The sequence below is a fragment of the Sceloporus occidentalis genome, unplaced genomic scaffold, assembly GCF_023333645.1.
Source record: "Sceloporus occidentalis isolate IW3139 unplaced genomic scaffold, rSceOcc1.0.p SCAF_270, whole genome shotgun sequence".
NCBI lineage: Eukaryota > Metazoa > Chordata > Lepidosauria > Squamata > Phrynosomatidae > Sceloporus > Sceloporus occidentalis.
Genome location: NW_028317250.1, coordinates 608,186 through 620,000, shown reverse-complemented (window position 1 = coordinate 620,000; position 11,815 = coordinate 608,186). Strand labels below are relative to the sequence as shown.

General features: G+C 40.8%; 1 protein-coding gene across 1 annotated transcript in view; it reads left to right on the top strand.

The window, feature by feature from the left end:
• Positions 1–4,545, top strand: part of LOC149275717 (tyrosine-protein phosphatase non-receptor type 5-like) — a 12,121-nt gene extending 7,576 nt beyond the window's left edge. The window contains exons 3-11 of the mRNA XM_089504413.1: positions 360–586; positions 722–908; positions 1,580–1,664; positions 1,953–2,035; positions 2,112–2,249; positions 2,375–2,485; positions 2,687–2,844; positions 4,055–4,168; positions 4,452–4,545. Coding sequence (XP_089360539.1) covers positions 360–586; positions 722–908; positions 1,580–1,664; positions 1,953–2,035; positions 2,112–2,249; positions 2,375–2,485; positions 2,687–2,844; positions 4,055–4,168; positions 4,452–4,545 — 1,197 coding nt within the window. The remainder of the gene's footprint in view (positions 1–359; positions 587–721; positions 909–1,579; positions 1,665–1,952; positions 2,036–2,111; positions 2,250–2,374; positions 2,486–2,686; positions 2,845–4,054; positions 4,169–4,451) is intronic.
• Positions 4,546–11,815: the final 7,270 nt, after the last annotated feature.

Here is an 11,815-nt window from a genome sequence, read left to right as displayed (position 1 = left end):
GATAAACCCTTTTAGAATTCATATAATTATTAATCATTTATTTATATAGCGCCGTCCAATGCCGCAGCACTTATTATTAGTATTATTAGTATTATTAGTATTATTTAATAGCTTAGGTTTGAACAAAAGGACAGGCCGGCATTGAATGTTTCCTCTGTGTTCTAGAATGTTGTATTCATCGACGGTATGAAAGTACGAGGCTGGGCAGAGATGAACAATTAGAATGTGACCGAGTGTGACATCTGTGCACGAAAGCTCTTGTTATTCTAGGGGTGTCCAAACAAACGCCGTCTGGCAAACACAAGGTCAAAAATGTGCTTCTGGATTATTTTTTCTTCCCCCCCCCCTCCCGTTTTCAGATCTGGTATCTGAGGTCGCAGAGCGAGCCGGTTTTCTCCGATGACCGCCGTCAGTCTGTGAGCCGCCAGCCGTCCTTCACTTACTCCGAATGGACAGATGACAAAACGGAGGAGTTTTTAGACCTCGAGCCCGTCCCGGACACTCCGGTTTTTGACTGTTTGATGGACATCAGAGGAGACACGGATCTCGGGACCCTGTCCGTGAAACCCGTGGGGCTCCAGGAGAGGTGATGTTTACGTCCCGGCTGAAAGCTAAACACGAATCGGGGTAGAAACAGAGAATATGGCGGCAGATAAGAGCCACTCGGGGCATTTGTGCTGCTTTGGGTGCATTTACACCGGTGTACGTTCTCGTTGTACAGACGGGGGTCCAATGTTTCATTGACCCTGGATATGTGCACCCCGGGATCCATGGAACCCTACGGACACATCATGTCCCCCCGGGAGCAGTCGTCTCGGGAATACCTGGAGACCGCAAGCAATGTCCTGACCAAGGAGGAATTACACGAGCGAGCTCTGGATTCTTTTTCTCTCCAGAAAGAATTCTTTGTAAGTTATTTTTCTTTTACATATCGGGGAAATGCTCTTTTTTTCTGTTCGTGATTAGTAGCGCAGAACAAATAATGCAAGAAAAAGCTATGGAAAATAATAATATTTTATTCAGGTGCTAGAACGAGCTATTTTAGCATTTTAGCTATTTTTTTTAAAAAATCAGTTTTGAGTCATTTCATGTCAAATTTTATCTATTTAAGCAAATATTTATTTTCTACACCTTTACAAGCGGAATAATTTAAAATAAGTTCTTTTCTGAGATAGTTAGGGTTTCGAGGTAAGTTAGTCTTTAGCGGTCTTTTACGACGTGATATGCCAATGGGAGGGGTTTAAAATAAGTCCCACCCACTATATTTTTGTTCCACGCCCCAACTCCTTTTTTGGGCATACTTTACCAATATCTAGAGCAGAAGACTTTAATCCAGAGCTTCCAAAACTGTAATTCCTGCTGCAACCTGTCTTCTGCGGTGGCGCTGTTCTCAAACTAAGAGTGCTACAAGTGGCTCCTATTGGTCGTAATATTGCATCGGTTGCTATGGCAATTGCTGCATTTTTACCACTTTTAACCGTGGACTTGATCCTTGAACATATGATTGCACATTGTTTGCTATGAATCTTTTTTTTATCTATTTTATTGTAATTTTTTCTACCTGTATTTTTTTTATCAGGAAATTCCGATGAATTTTGTGGATCCAAAAGAATATGAAATCCTGGGATTAGTAAGAAAGAACAGATACAAAACAATATTACCAAGTAGGTACCAAGTATGATTAAAACAGGCCTGAAAAAACTCATGTCTACAAACAGAAATGCTTTTTTTTTTCCGGTAATTGCCCCATTGATTTTGTGCTGTTGCTTAGGAACCAAAAAACTCTATTTAAAAAAAAAAAAAAGAGATACACCTGTATATTACAGTTACCTGAGAAATGTTGCTATAATTAGTGGGAAGAAAATACTCTTAAACACCAAAACGTTAAGAATTTCTAAATTATTCAAGAAAAATATTTTTTCTTTTAAAAGAAGGGATTTTGTGTGTTTCAGACCCCCATAGCAGAGTGTGCCTTACGTCGCCCGGCCAGGAGGATGACCCGCTGAGCTCTTATATAAATGCCAACTACATACGGGTACGTTGGGACGCTGTCGAGCTCTGGGTGGGCACCGCGTTTCTCTCTCTCCGGCTGACCCTTTGTTTGTCTCCAGGGTTATGGAGAAGAAGAAAAGGTTTATATCGCGACCCAGGGCCCCACGGTCAACACCGTCGGTGATTTCTGGAACATGGTTTGGCAGCAGAGAGCTCCGATAATCGTCATGATCACAAACATCGAAGAAGTCAATGAAGTAGGTAGACAATGAGGGACCCGTTGGCCGCTCCATCCTTCCACGTTATTATTACGCCTGCGTCCATACGTAGAAAGCTAATGGGTGTACTGGTTTGGGTCAGTTTCCGCTCTTTCTTTGAATAGAAATGCACAGAATATTGGCCGGAGAAGCAAGCGTCCTACGAGGGAATAGAGGTCACCATAAACCTCGTCATCCAGGAGGACGCTTACGTTTTAAGACTGATAAGCTTGAAGGTAACGTCTTGAAACAATGTAACATTTGGTGGAGTTGTACATTTTTTGTTTCCAGACTTGCTTTGTATCTTGGAGAGGACGCGATGAGTAGCGGCCACGTTCCGTGGGAACGTCTCTTGAGCGTTGGTGGACATAGTCAAGCTATTTTTGCCAAAAGTGGTAGAAGCCTGTGTTTGATTTGATTTACATTTGGTGTCACAGAAGGGAGAAGAGGAAAGGACCCTGAAACATTTCTGGTACACCTCGTGGCCAGACCAGAAGACCCCAGATCAAGCCCCGCCGCTCCTAAAGCTAGTGCAAGATGTTGACGAGACCATGCAGCGGTCCAAGAGCAGCGGCCCCATCATTGTTCATTGCAGGTAGTCCAAATAGTTTCTATTAAACGTCTACATTCGAATTTGTGAGGACCCCAAGTGAAACAAAAGAAAAAGAAGCTGAAAGTTCCATTTTTCACACTCGCTCTCTGTCACTCTCTGTCTAGCTCTGGCACTCTCTCAATGTCTCCCTACGTCTCTGTTTCCCCCTTTCCTCTTCTTCATGTTCTCTGTGTCTTCCTTCTTCTCCAGTGATCCGCTTCTCCCAGTGATCCACAAAATCAACCCTGGCCCCCTGGAGCACTTCTGCCTCGGCTCGCACCACTAAGGTGACCTCTCCCCGATCGGGGGAATGAGAGAGAGGGGCTGTGTCTATAGTGGGCTCCGGGGTGATGCTCTGTTCCAGAAGTGCTCCAGGAGACCAAAATAGTGCAGAGAGATCTGCGGAGGAACGCTTCTCTTTCTCCAAGGATCCGTCTGCATTATCTTGGTCTCCTGGAGCACAGGACGGAGCCTCGGGGAGCACCACGTCCATTCACTGGAGAGGAATGAAGAATGAAGAAGCGGAGAACACAAAAAAGGAGTAGAAGTGGAGGAGATCTGTACCCTGGTTACCCCTGGCTTTAGAAGGCATTAACCCTCTCTCTCCAGAATGTACTACAAGATCCTATTTGAAAGCTTATAAAGCTAAGGGGCAATAAGGGGTATTAGATCTCCCAGAGTATGTACAGAACAGCCATTTGCGTGAGCAAAGTCCAGGAGATGGGCAGATCTGGACCATAAACCTAATTAAAGTTACAGAAAGAACAGAGGAATCTCATCAGCTCCCAGCGGGACTTAATTATACGTTCTTGGGAGAATTCTGCACGATTTTCGTAATACGTCTTAGACAGGGGGCCCGGGCTAAAGTCCAGGTATATGTAGGAAGAGCCGCAGCCCGCGTGGCGCTGCTGGGGGGTACGTGCGGCTCCGTCGATGAGATTATGATAAATGGAGCTTTCTTCATACACAAAAGGATCACCTGTCGAGCGTCTGCTTACCTGCAGCTGCCAGATAGGAGAGCGCTTATCCCCGAGTACATAGACTTCATACAAGCGATGACAATCTTTCATAATAACTGCATATTAATGAGACACCCATCTTTGCGCTCTATTATCATTAAATCATAACAGATAGATAGATGTGTTTTTAAACAATCCGTTTGGGGGTTTTTTTCTCTCCTTTTAATTAGCATTATACCTACTTAATGTTTCAGCGCAGGGATCGGGCGAACCGGATGCTTCATTGCGATGAGTATTCTTTGTAAGCAGTTGGAATACGAGAGAACCGTCGACATTCTAAGAACAACCTGCCAGTTGAGATTGGACAGGTAGGACAATCGTTTTATTTATTTATTGCCTAAAATTGATTTTTTTTCATTACAAGATCACGTTTAATTTTGAATGGTTGAGTGGTTTAATTTTTTTTTTCTGGAATAAAAATGAAATCAGGATTTTGGGAACAGATTTTGTTATTATTGGTGAAATAAATAAATAAATAAATATTAAATAAATTAATAAATAAAAAAATTTTTTTAGGTATATTGGCCGCCATGATGGACCTGAAAGGTGGACATTCCAAGAGAGTAACCTATTTTTGGTTTCTTTTTTTAGGGGTGGCATGATTCAGACGAGCGAGCAGTACCAGTTTGTGCACCATGTGTTGAGTTTGTACGTAAAGCAACATTCTCACACCGTCGGCGAGTAAGGTTTTCGAAAGTTTTGGCGTCTTTGGCCAACTTGACCCAACTCAACGTGAGCGAGATTTCATTCCCAGCTTGGGTTCTGGCGGAACGGTTAACTAAAGAGACTTTGGAGGAGAGCAGAGACTTTCCAAGCGACCTCTTAAGGCCGAGTTCCAAAACCTAACGTGCTAAGAACTCACGGAACGCTCCCCCCCCCCACTGCTTATTTTACGGGACATTCTTCACAAATCCAAATTTCTATTGTACATACGACGCCGGCCCGGTTTATAGGATGATTTTAAAAAAAAGAATCTTTTTTTTTGTGTTTTTAAATTTGCTATTTTTCAGGAGGCAAAAAAAAAAAGGCAAGAGAATAAATTGCTTAGAATTGCTGTGTTTGCGGAATTCTATAATTCTATATGATATTAACGCTGGGAAGTACCTTTTTTTTTGCTTTTTCGGACTCGTTTTTATATTTCTTATTATTACCGGATACTGTGTTCTGTTGTTTATTGTCGAAGCTCTGTAATGAATGGCGTAGCTAAAGGCTTTCGGTTTGAATACCTCATCTTGTAAGCAAAACATACACGTGGGAGCATGACGGGGGCTGTCTCATCTTTAACCCCTTAAAAATTACCCTTGTTCCTTCTTTTTTATAGGCCAAACTATTTATTTTTAATTTTTAATAATAATAATAATTCAAAAATATCCGTATTCTACATAATGGTGTAAAGGAGTCTATGAAAAATGTAAATTACATTAAAAATGGGCAGCATAGAAGAAATCCATTAATACATTTTGTTGTCTTTTTTGATAGACGAGGAGTCTTGTCCATGAGTGTTGGTCTGTTGTGAAAACACCCAAACCTTCCTAAAGGCAGCCGGAACAGCACTGAGCTGATGCTTTATGGCAATGCTAATGAAGTCCCTTCCTCCATAGACTTTCATTAGTCAGAAAGTCCAGTTGAGTGATTAAGACCGAGCCATTCTATTGTCCCCCACAGGTAGTATGATAAGGAGTCGGGGGGGGGTTGTCTAGTAGATCGGGATAACAGAGTGAGAACCTCATACAAATGGCTGATTACTTTACTTGAAGGCCAGTGTGTACTTTTCATTTGAAATTGTAAGATTTAACCCTTTAAACCTTATTCTAGGCTGTGTTCTCACAATCCATTTTTAAAAGAAAAATAAGTTAGTGAGTGTTTCCAGAGCAGGATAAATAATAATAATAATAATAATAATAATAATAATAATAATAAAAATAATACACGTATTATGAGCGATGCCTCGACTGCCACCGGCATCTTTAAAGAGCCCATCAGTTGCTAATTGTTATCACAGTTTAGTAATGTGATGAATTCATGGGTTTCACATATACTGTGGATAAACTGAGAAGCCGATTATTATTCCCACCCCAACTCACACTCGGATCTAATGAGCTGGAGGTGACACTCGGATGAGCTCCTTGAGAACAATCTGCTATAGAAACATAAAGGGAAATGTCAGCCCTGAATGTTTCCTCTTAAGAGCATTCAAATAATTAGTTTCAGGCCAACGTAACCGTTAAAAGCAGAACACTAATGTCTTATTCCTGATATCAGATCCAAAATAAGGTTTAATACATTTTGTTCTGTTTTCTTTTATAACTCAGTTGTAGTTTTTGCCCCATAATATAATTATTTCAGGCAGCAATTTGTATGATTCTCGCTCTGTTATCTGATCCCCAATCTACTAACCCCCCCCCCCGACTCCTTATCATACTGCCTGTGGGATAGAATGGCTCAGTCTTAATAACCCTAATGGACTCTGTGACTAATAAAAGTCTATGGAGGAAAGACTTCATTAACATTGCCATAAAGCACCAGCTCAGTGTGGTGAAAGTCATCTAAAAGTCACCGACAACGACGGCAGCTCCAGGTCTGCAGATAAATGGAGTTTATTGGAACAAAATTAGATAAAACCAGGTTTTTGTCACCAACTGACATTACTGTCTACAGTGCTGGGGGTTATATTACTGTATACAGCGCTGGGGGTTATATTACTGTATACAGCGCTGGGGGGTTATATTACTGTATACAGTGCTGGGGGGTTATTATTGTATACAGTGCTGGGGGTTATATTACTGTATACAGCACTGGGGGTTATATTACTGTATACAGCGCTGGGGGTTATATTACTGTATACAGCGCTGGGGGGTTATATTACTGTATACAGAGCTGGGGGTTATATTACTGTATACAGCGCTGGGGGGTTATATTACTGTATACAGCGCTGGGGGTTATATTACTGTATACAGCGCTGGGGGGGTATATTGCTGTATACAGCGCTGGGGGTTATATTACTGTATACAGCGCTGGGGGTTATATTACTGTATGCAGTGCTGGGGGTTATATTACTGTATACAGTGCTGGGGTTTATATTACTGTATACAGCGCTGGGGTTATATTACTGTATGCAGTGCTGGGGGTTATATTACTGTATACAGTGCTGGGGTTTATATTACTGTATACAGCACTGGGGGTTATAAGAATGTATTTTTTTAGGCAAAAAGCAATGCAGCAGAATCTAAAATATAAAAAAGTAGATTTGGGGAGATTTCAGCCAAAACCTCCAATTGTTATTAGCGCTCAATAGAAATCCACATTTAAGCAATTCCATGTTGGCCGCAGTTCTCAATATTTTATTTCTTGACCGAAGTCTGCTTTTTATTTCTCAATTACGGCACATTTTTGTTTGTTGTTTCCGACGAGATATAATTTGTAAATAGTTAACCCGTTCGCTGCCAAAAGAGCAGCATACAAGCGTGATTCAGGTCTTATTTTGGGAGTGAAGAGATTAAAAACTCAAAAGTGTTTATAAATTATTTTAAAAAAACCTCAAAGGAATAGATTGCACGGGCATTTTTAGAATTTTTATGAATGTGATAGATAAAAATCACCTCCAAAATGTTTTCAACGTCATTTTTATTGCTGTAAACTGATGTGGATTTTACATCAAATAAAAGCCGATTTGAGACGTTTCTTACGCGCTATTTGGTTTACTCCGTGGTTTATATTTTATGCGATTACTTTGTATTTCAAGATAGAATGTAAGGAAGTTTTACTTTACTTAGAAGGTGGTAGATAGGAGGCGCTTTGATAAAATGCCCTGCAGTATAGTCTGTCACCACTAGAGGGTGCAAGAACACCTCACAAAAGAGAAACCAAGCCATTCAAAAAAAAAGTAGCCTATTGGGTAAAAAAAAAAGTAACCCTTTGAGTGAAAAATTAAACTATAAAATTATAACAGCCGCTATATTTAATCATAATTATTATCATTATTATTAATAATTCTCATTATTATTAGTAGTAGTATTTTTATTATTATTGACATAGATGGCCTTACCTCATCCTTCAACTCCCCAAGTTTTGGCAGAGGTGGGATTTAGCAAACTTGAGAATTCTCTCCAGCCAAAATGTTTATTTGAACCCACAAGCCTATAGACTAGAATTGCAACCCCCTGAACCTCCTACTAGATTGTAAGCTCTGAGGAACAGGGCCCTCTTCTCCTTCTGTACCAGTAAGTGTTAACTTGTGTTAATCATATCGCCACATTTTATATTGTTTATTTTAATGTTTTCGCTAACTTTCGCTCTCCCCTATTGTAACAGCGATACGGAACCTGCTCAAGCGGCACAAATAAAGTGCAACGTATTATCGAGCTGCTCCTAGTGTCAATGATGAGTTTACCTTCAGCACCACAGCAGACCAAACCCAACGTGATGATATTAATTTCATGGAAACATCCAAAAGGGATCCAAATGTTGTGTGTTTACCAACGAGGACACCACGTCATGCGTATAAACAGATCCCCGTGTGTATTTTGAGTTGTGGTCTCCTAGAAGTGAGATGTGATAGCCCCATGGTGCAGCCTGACGGGGCAGTTAATTAAAGTCGAAGGAGAACTTCTTGGCTGCTATTTTTAACACGTTCCTGAAAAGCCGCAGGACGATCCATCTAAGAACCGAAGTGACATCAACCACTATGTTTCCATGCGACTTACTATTAAGGCGCGTGTTTTTTTTTTTGAGGCGCCCCTCATTGGCCAAGAAACCTGATCCATCTCATGTCTAATATTAGGGTCCTTGGTGAGAATGAATTCCAAGAACCAACGGCTCGGCAACAAATTGCTGTAACTGTAAGGGAGACGGAATCGGATTAAATCCCCCAAAGTACAGCCTGTAGAAACGGTGGAAATATCGTAGCCGGCGTCACTACAGGATTACCCCATTACGGCAGGATTACATCGCTTTTTATTTATTCTTTTACATCTTGGTCTAATTAAAAAGGGATTTTTTCTATAATTTTATAGGATACATCTGTGACTTTCCAGTTTTGCTGACATTTAATCCCCCGATTCCAAGAGATTCTACCACCAAATAATGAGAAACTAAGGAAAGGCCCAGTGTTTTAGCTCAGTGGTTAAGATGAAGCCCACCAAGGGATGACAATCGATATAAATATAATGCATTGATTTAAAGGGACCCCAGAACATCAACCTAGCAGTGAAAAATGGCACCAGTGCACAATTAAACACTCTATGGGGTTAAGGGAAAGATCTAGTGTTCTAGATGACTCTTCGTCCAGAAGAAGACCATCTAGGGTTGACAATCCATGCTACGTAATGCACAGATATGATGGGTCCACAGAAACATCATCCCACCAGTGAAACATGGCAGCAAGTGGCACCATATCCCTAAAAAATGTTTCCGGTCTGGATTGGGGTCTGCGAGGGGCTATTCTTGGTGGTCTAGTGGGGGAAGAAGACGATCTGCACCTCTGTTCCTTCTCCTGAAATCAACTATTCATAAAAAGTCAAGTTGCGGTAGAGTTGGGCGCCATCGAGTCGGTCATCACACGTCTCGGTGTCATCGACTCATTACGAGTTGGCAGCCAAGTGAGCCTAAAGTTGGGTTTACTTCAAAGAACGGACAATTTCAGCCAACTTAGTGGAGTTTGAATGGAAGAGTCAAGGTGGGAGTCAACCAGAGTCAACTCAACCTTTGAATAGACCTTTGGGACGCAGACCAGTTCCAAGAGCAGCCTCTCCAGTCTGAAATGTCAGGCTATTGATCAAGCCTTTAAATTTGGGCTGGAATAAAGAGTATCAGGCAACTAGTCACATTCTGACAGGTATTGGATGCTACCTGAGGTGGCAACTGGCTTGTTATCCTCAGCGCCATAGTCCACAGTGAGTACAACAGTTTGCCAACACGATGACTAACAATGCATTATAGGAGTTTGTGTTGATGAACAAAAGACCTACCTTTCTCCGGCTCCCAGGATGCCAATGGCTGGCTAAGCATATGAGAGTTATAGTCCACAGGAGAAAGCGTGATATTTCCAGTGACTGGCAGGTGAGGAAGACAAAGTCATAAAAAAGTCAGACTCTGCTGGTATCGGCTATACGTTTATTCCATTTATACAGAGTAAGAAAATTCAGTGGTAACTGAGATACAGTAACAGGTAACGTGCAGAGTCCGCGCTGCTGCGCATGTTTCATCCTCCCGGCAATACGGGAGGGCTCGGCGGTCCCATAGAGCATCCTCTACAGCCAGGTCCTCTCGGGATTCGAGTTTTATGTAAGGTTCTGTGGTGTCTTTTAAGCCAGCGGATAGACGAAAAGCAATATTCTGGGGTTTCGAAAATGTCCAAATGTACTTATTTTTATTTTTTTGTGATTTAAAAACGTAAATACGGGGCTGTGTTGGACCCAACGGGAAAATCAATTTTTAACCCTTGCTTTGCGAATGACTAAATCACTTAATGACAGGGGGTGTAACACGTGTAGAAAGACCCCCAAATCACGTCTGGCATTCCAGGCGGTCCTACAACTCCCATTATTTCCAAACATAGAAATCTAGCAAAATGTCAAGAAATCCAAATGATGGCTGAGCAGAATGGGAGTGGAAATTCAAAGCAGCAAGAAGGCAGGGGGTGGCTGCACCTGGCTAATACCTTACCTCACTGAGGTCGATTTATCGCCCCCCCCCCCAACGGGGCAACAAAGACGATGCCCGACTTGGTAAATGCTTTTGGAATATAGGAAGCCATAATGGGATGCTGTGGCCTACAACTCCCATCATGCTCAGCCAAAGCCCACAGCAGCCAGTTTGCCAGAATGAGTTGGAAGAATTACTGAAACCCCAGCAATTGCGCAACAATTTACCAAATCCACAAAAAGTGGTTATGAAATATAATGCCATTTTCACACCCGATCAGACCGGCGGTGTAACAGAACGGTGATAAAAACAAACATTTGAAGCAATTGATTACCAAAAAAAGTAAAGTCTCGCTGTTCCCTAAGTGGCCCATAAAAGGAGAAATACGTATTATCTGCGCCCTCCGTGTAATATGACATCACATTGTTACTTTAACCCGTATTTATTTCTACAGATTTGCACCAAAAAATTCAAATGTGTTTTTTTTCTATGAAAAAATAATAATAATTAATAATACACATTTTTCGGTTTTAAAGACTTTTTCCGTAAATCTTAAAGCCGGACGTTCAATGTTTTCACGCGGAGTTTTGGCTTCTGGTTGATTCCGTAATCAATACCTTTCCAGTAATTGTAATGTCACTGAATAACGCCTTTTTTATGGTGTTTTATGGAAATCTAAACAAATTTTATAAATCAAAATTATAATGATTGGTTACTAAGTGCTAATTAATCTTCACTCCTAAAAAAAGTGAATATTATAAATATATTATAATAATAATATTATATATATATAATTTTATATATAATATATTATATATAATATTAATAATCTAGGAAAAATATTTATTTCTATTAACGTCACAGATCTGCTGAGATATAGAAGTAAACAAAAAAATAATAATAATAAAGAGATTGCACCAAAATCTGTAATTTTTAAACGTGCTCTTTTTTGTAATCGGTATTAGATCTCTCAGTTTTGTAATTAAAGGCACGGCTGCGATTTGGGTGCCAAAGTAGAAAGGAGACCTTTTTTTTTTTTGTTTGTTTTATAGCAAAAAATGATGTTTGAAATATCAATAAAAATAATTGTTAATCAAAAAAATACGATAGGGCCCCCCCAGGCTGCGGACTGGTCATAAGACCCCCCCGGCGGATGCTGGATATGTAGTGCAGGGCCGTACATATCCAACCGTCGGCTGCAATTATTAGACGGCCGCTGGCCTTAAAGTGACGGAGCGGTCTAAATATCTTCAGTCTGTCTCTGGGGCCCCCCAACTCGAAACTTATATTTATTAAAGATAAATGGCAATTAG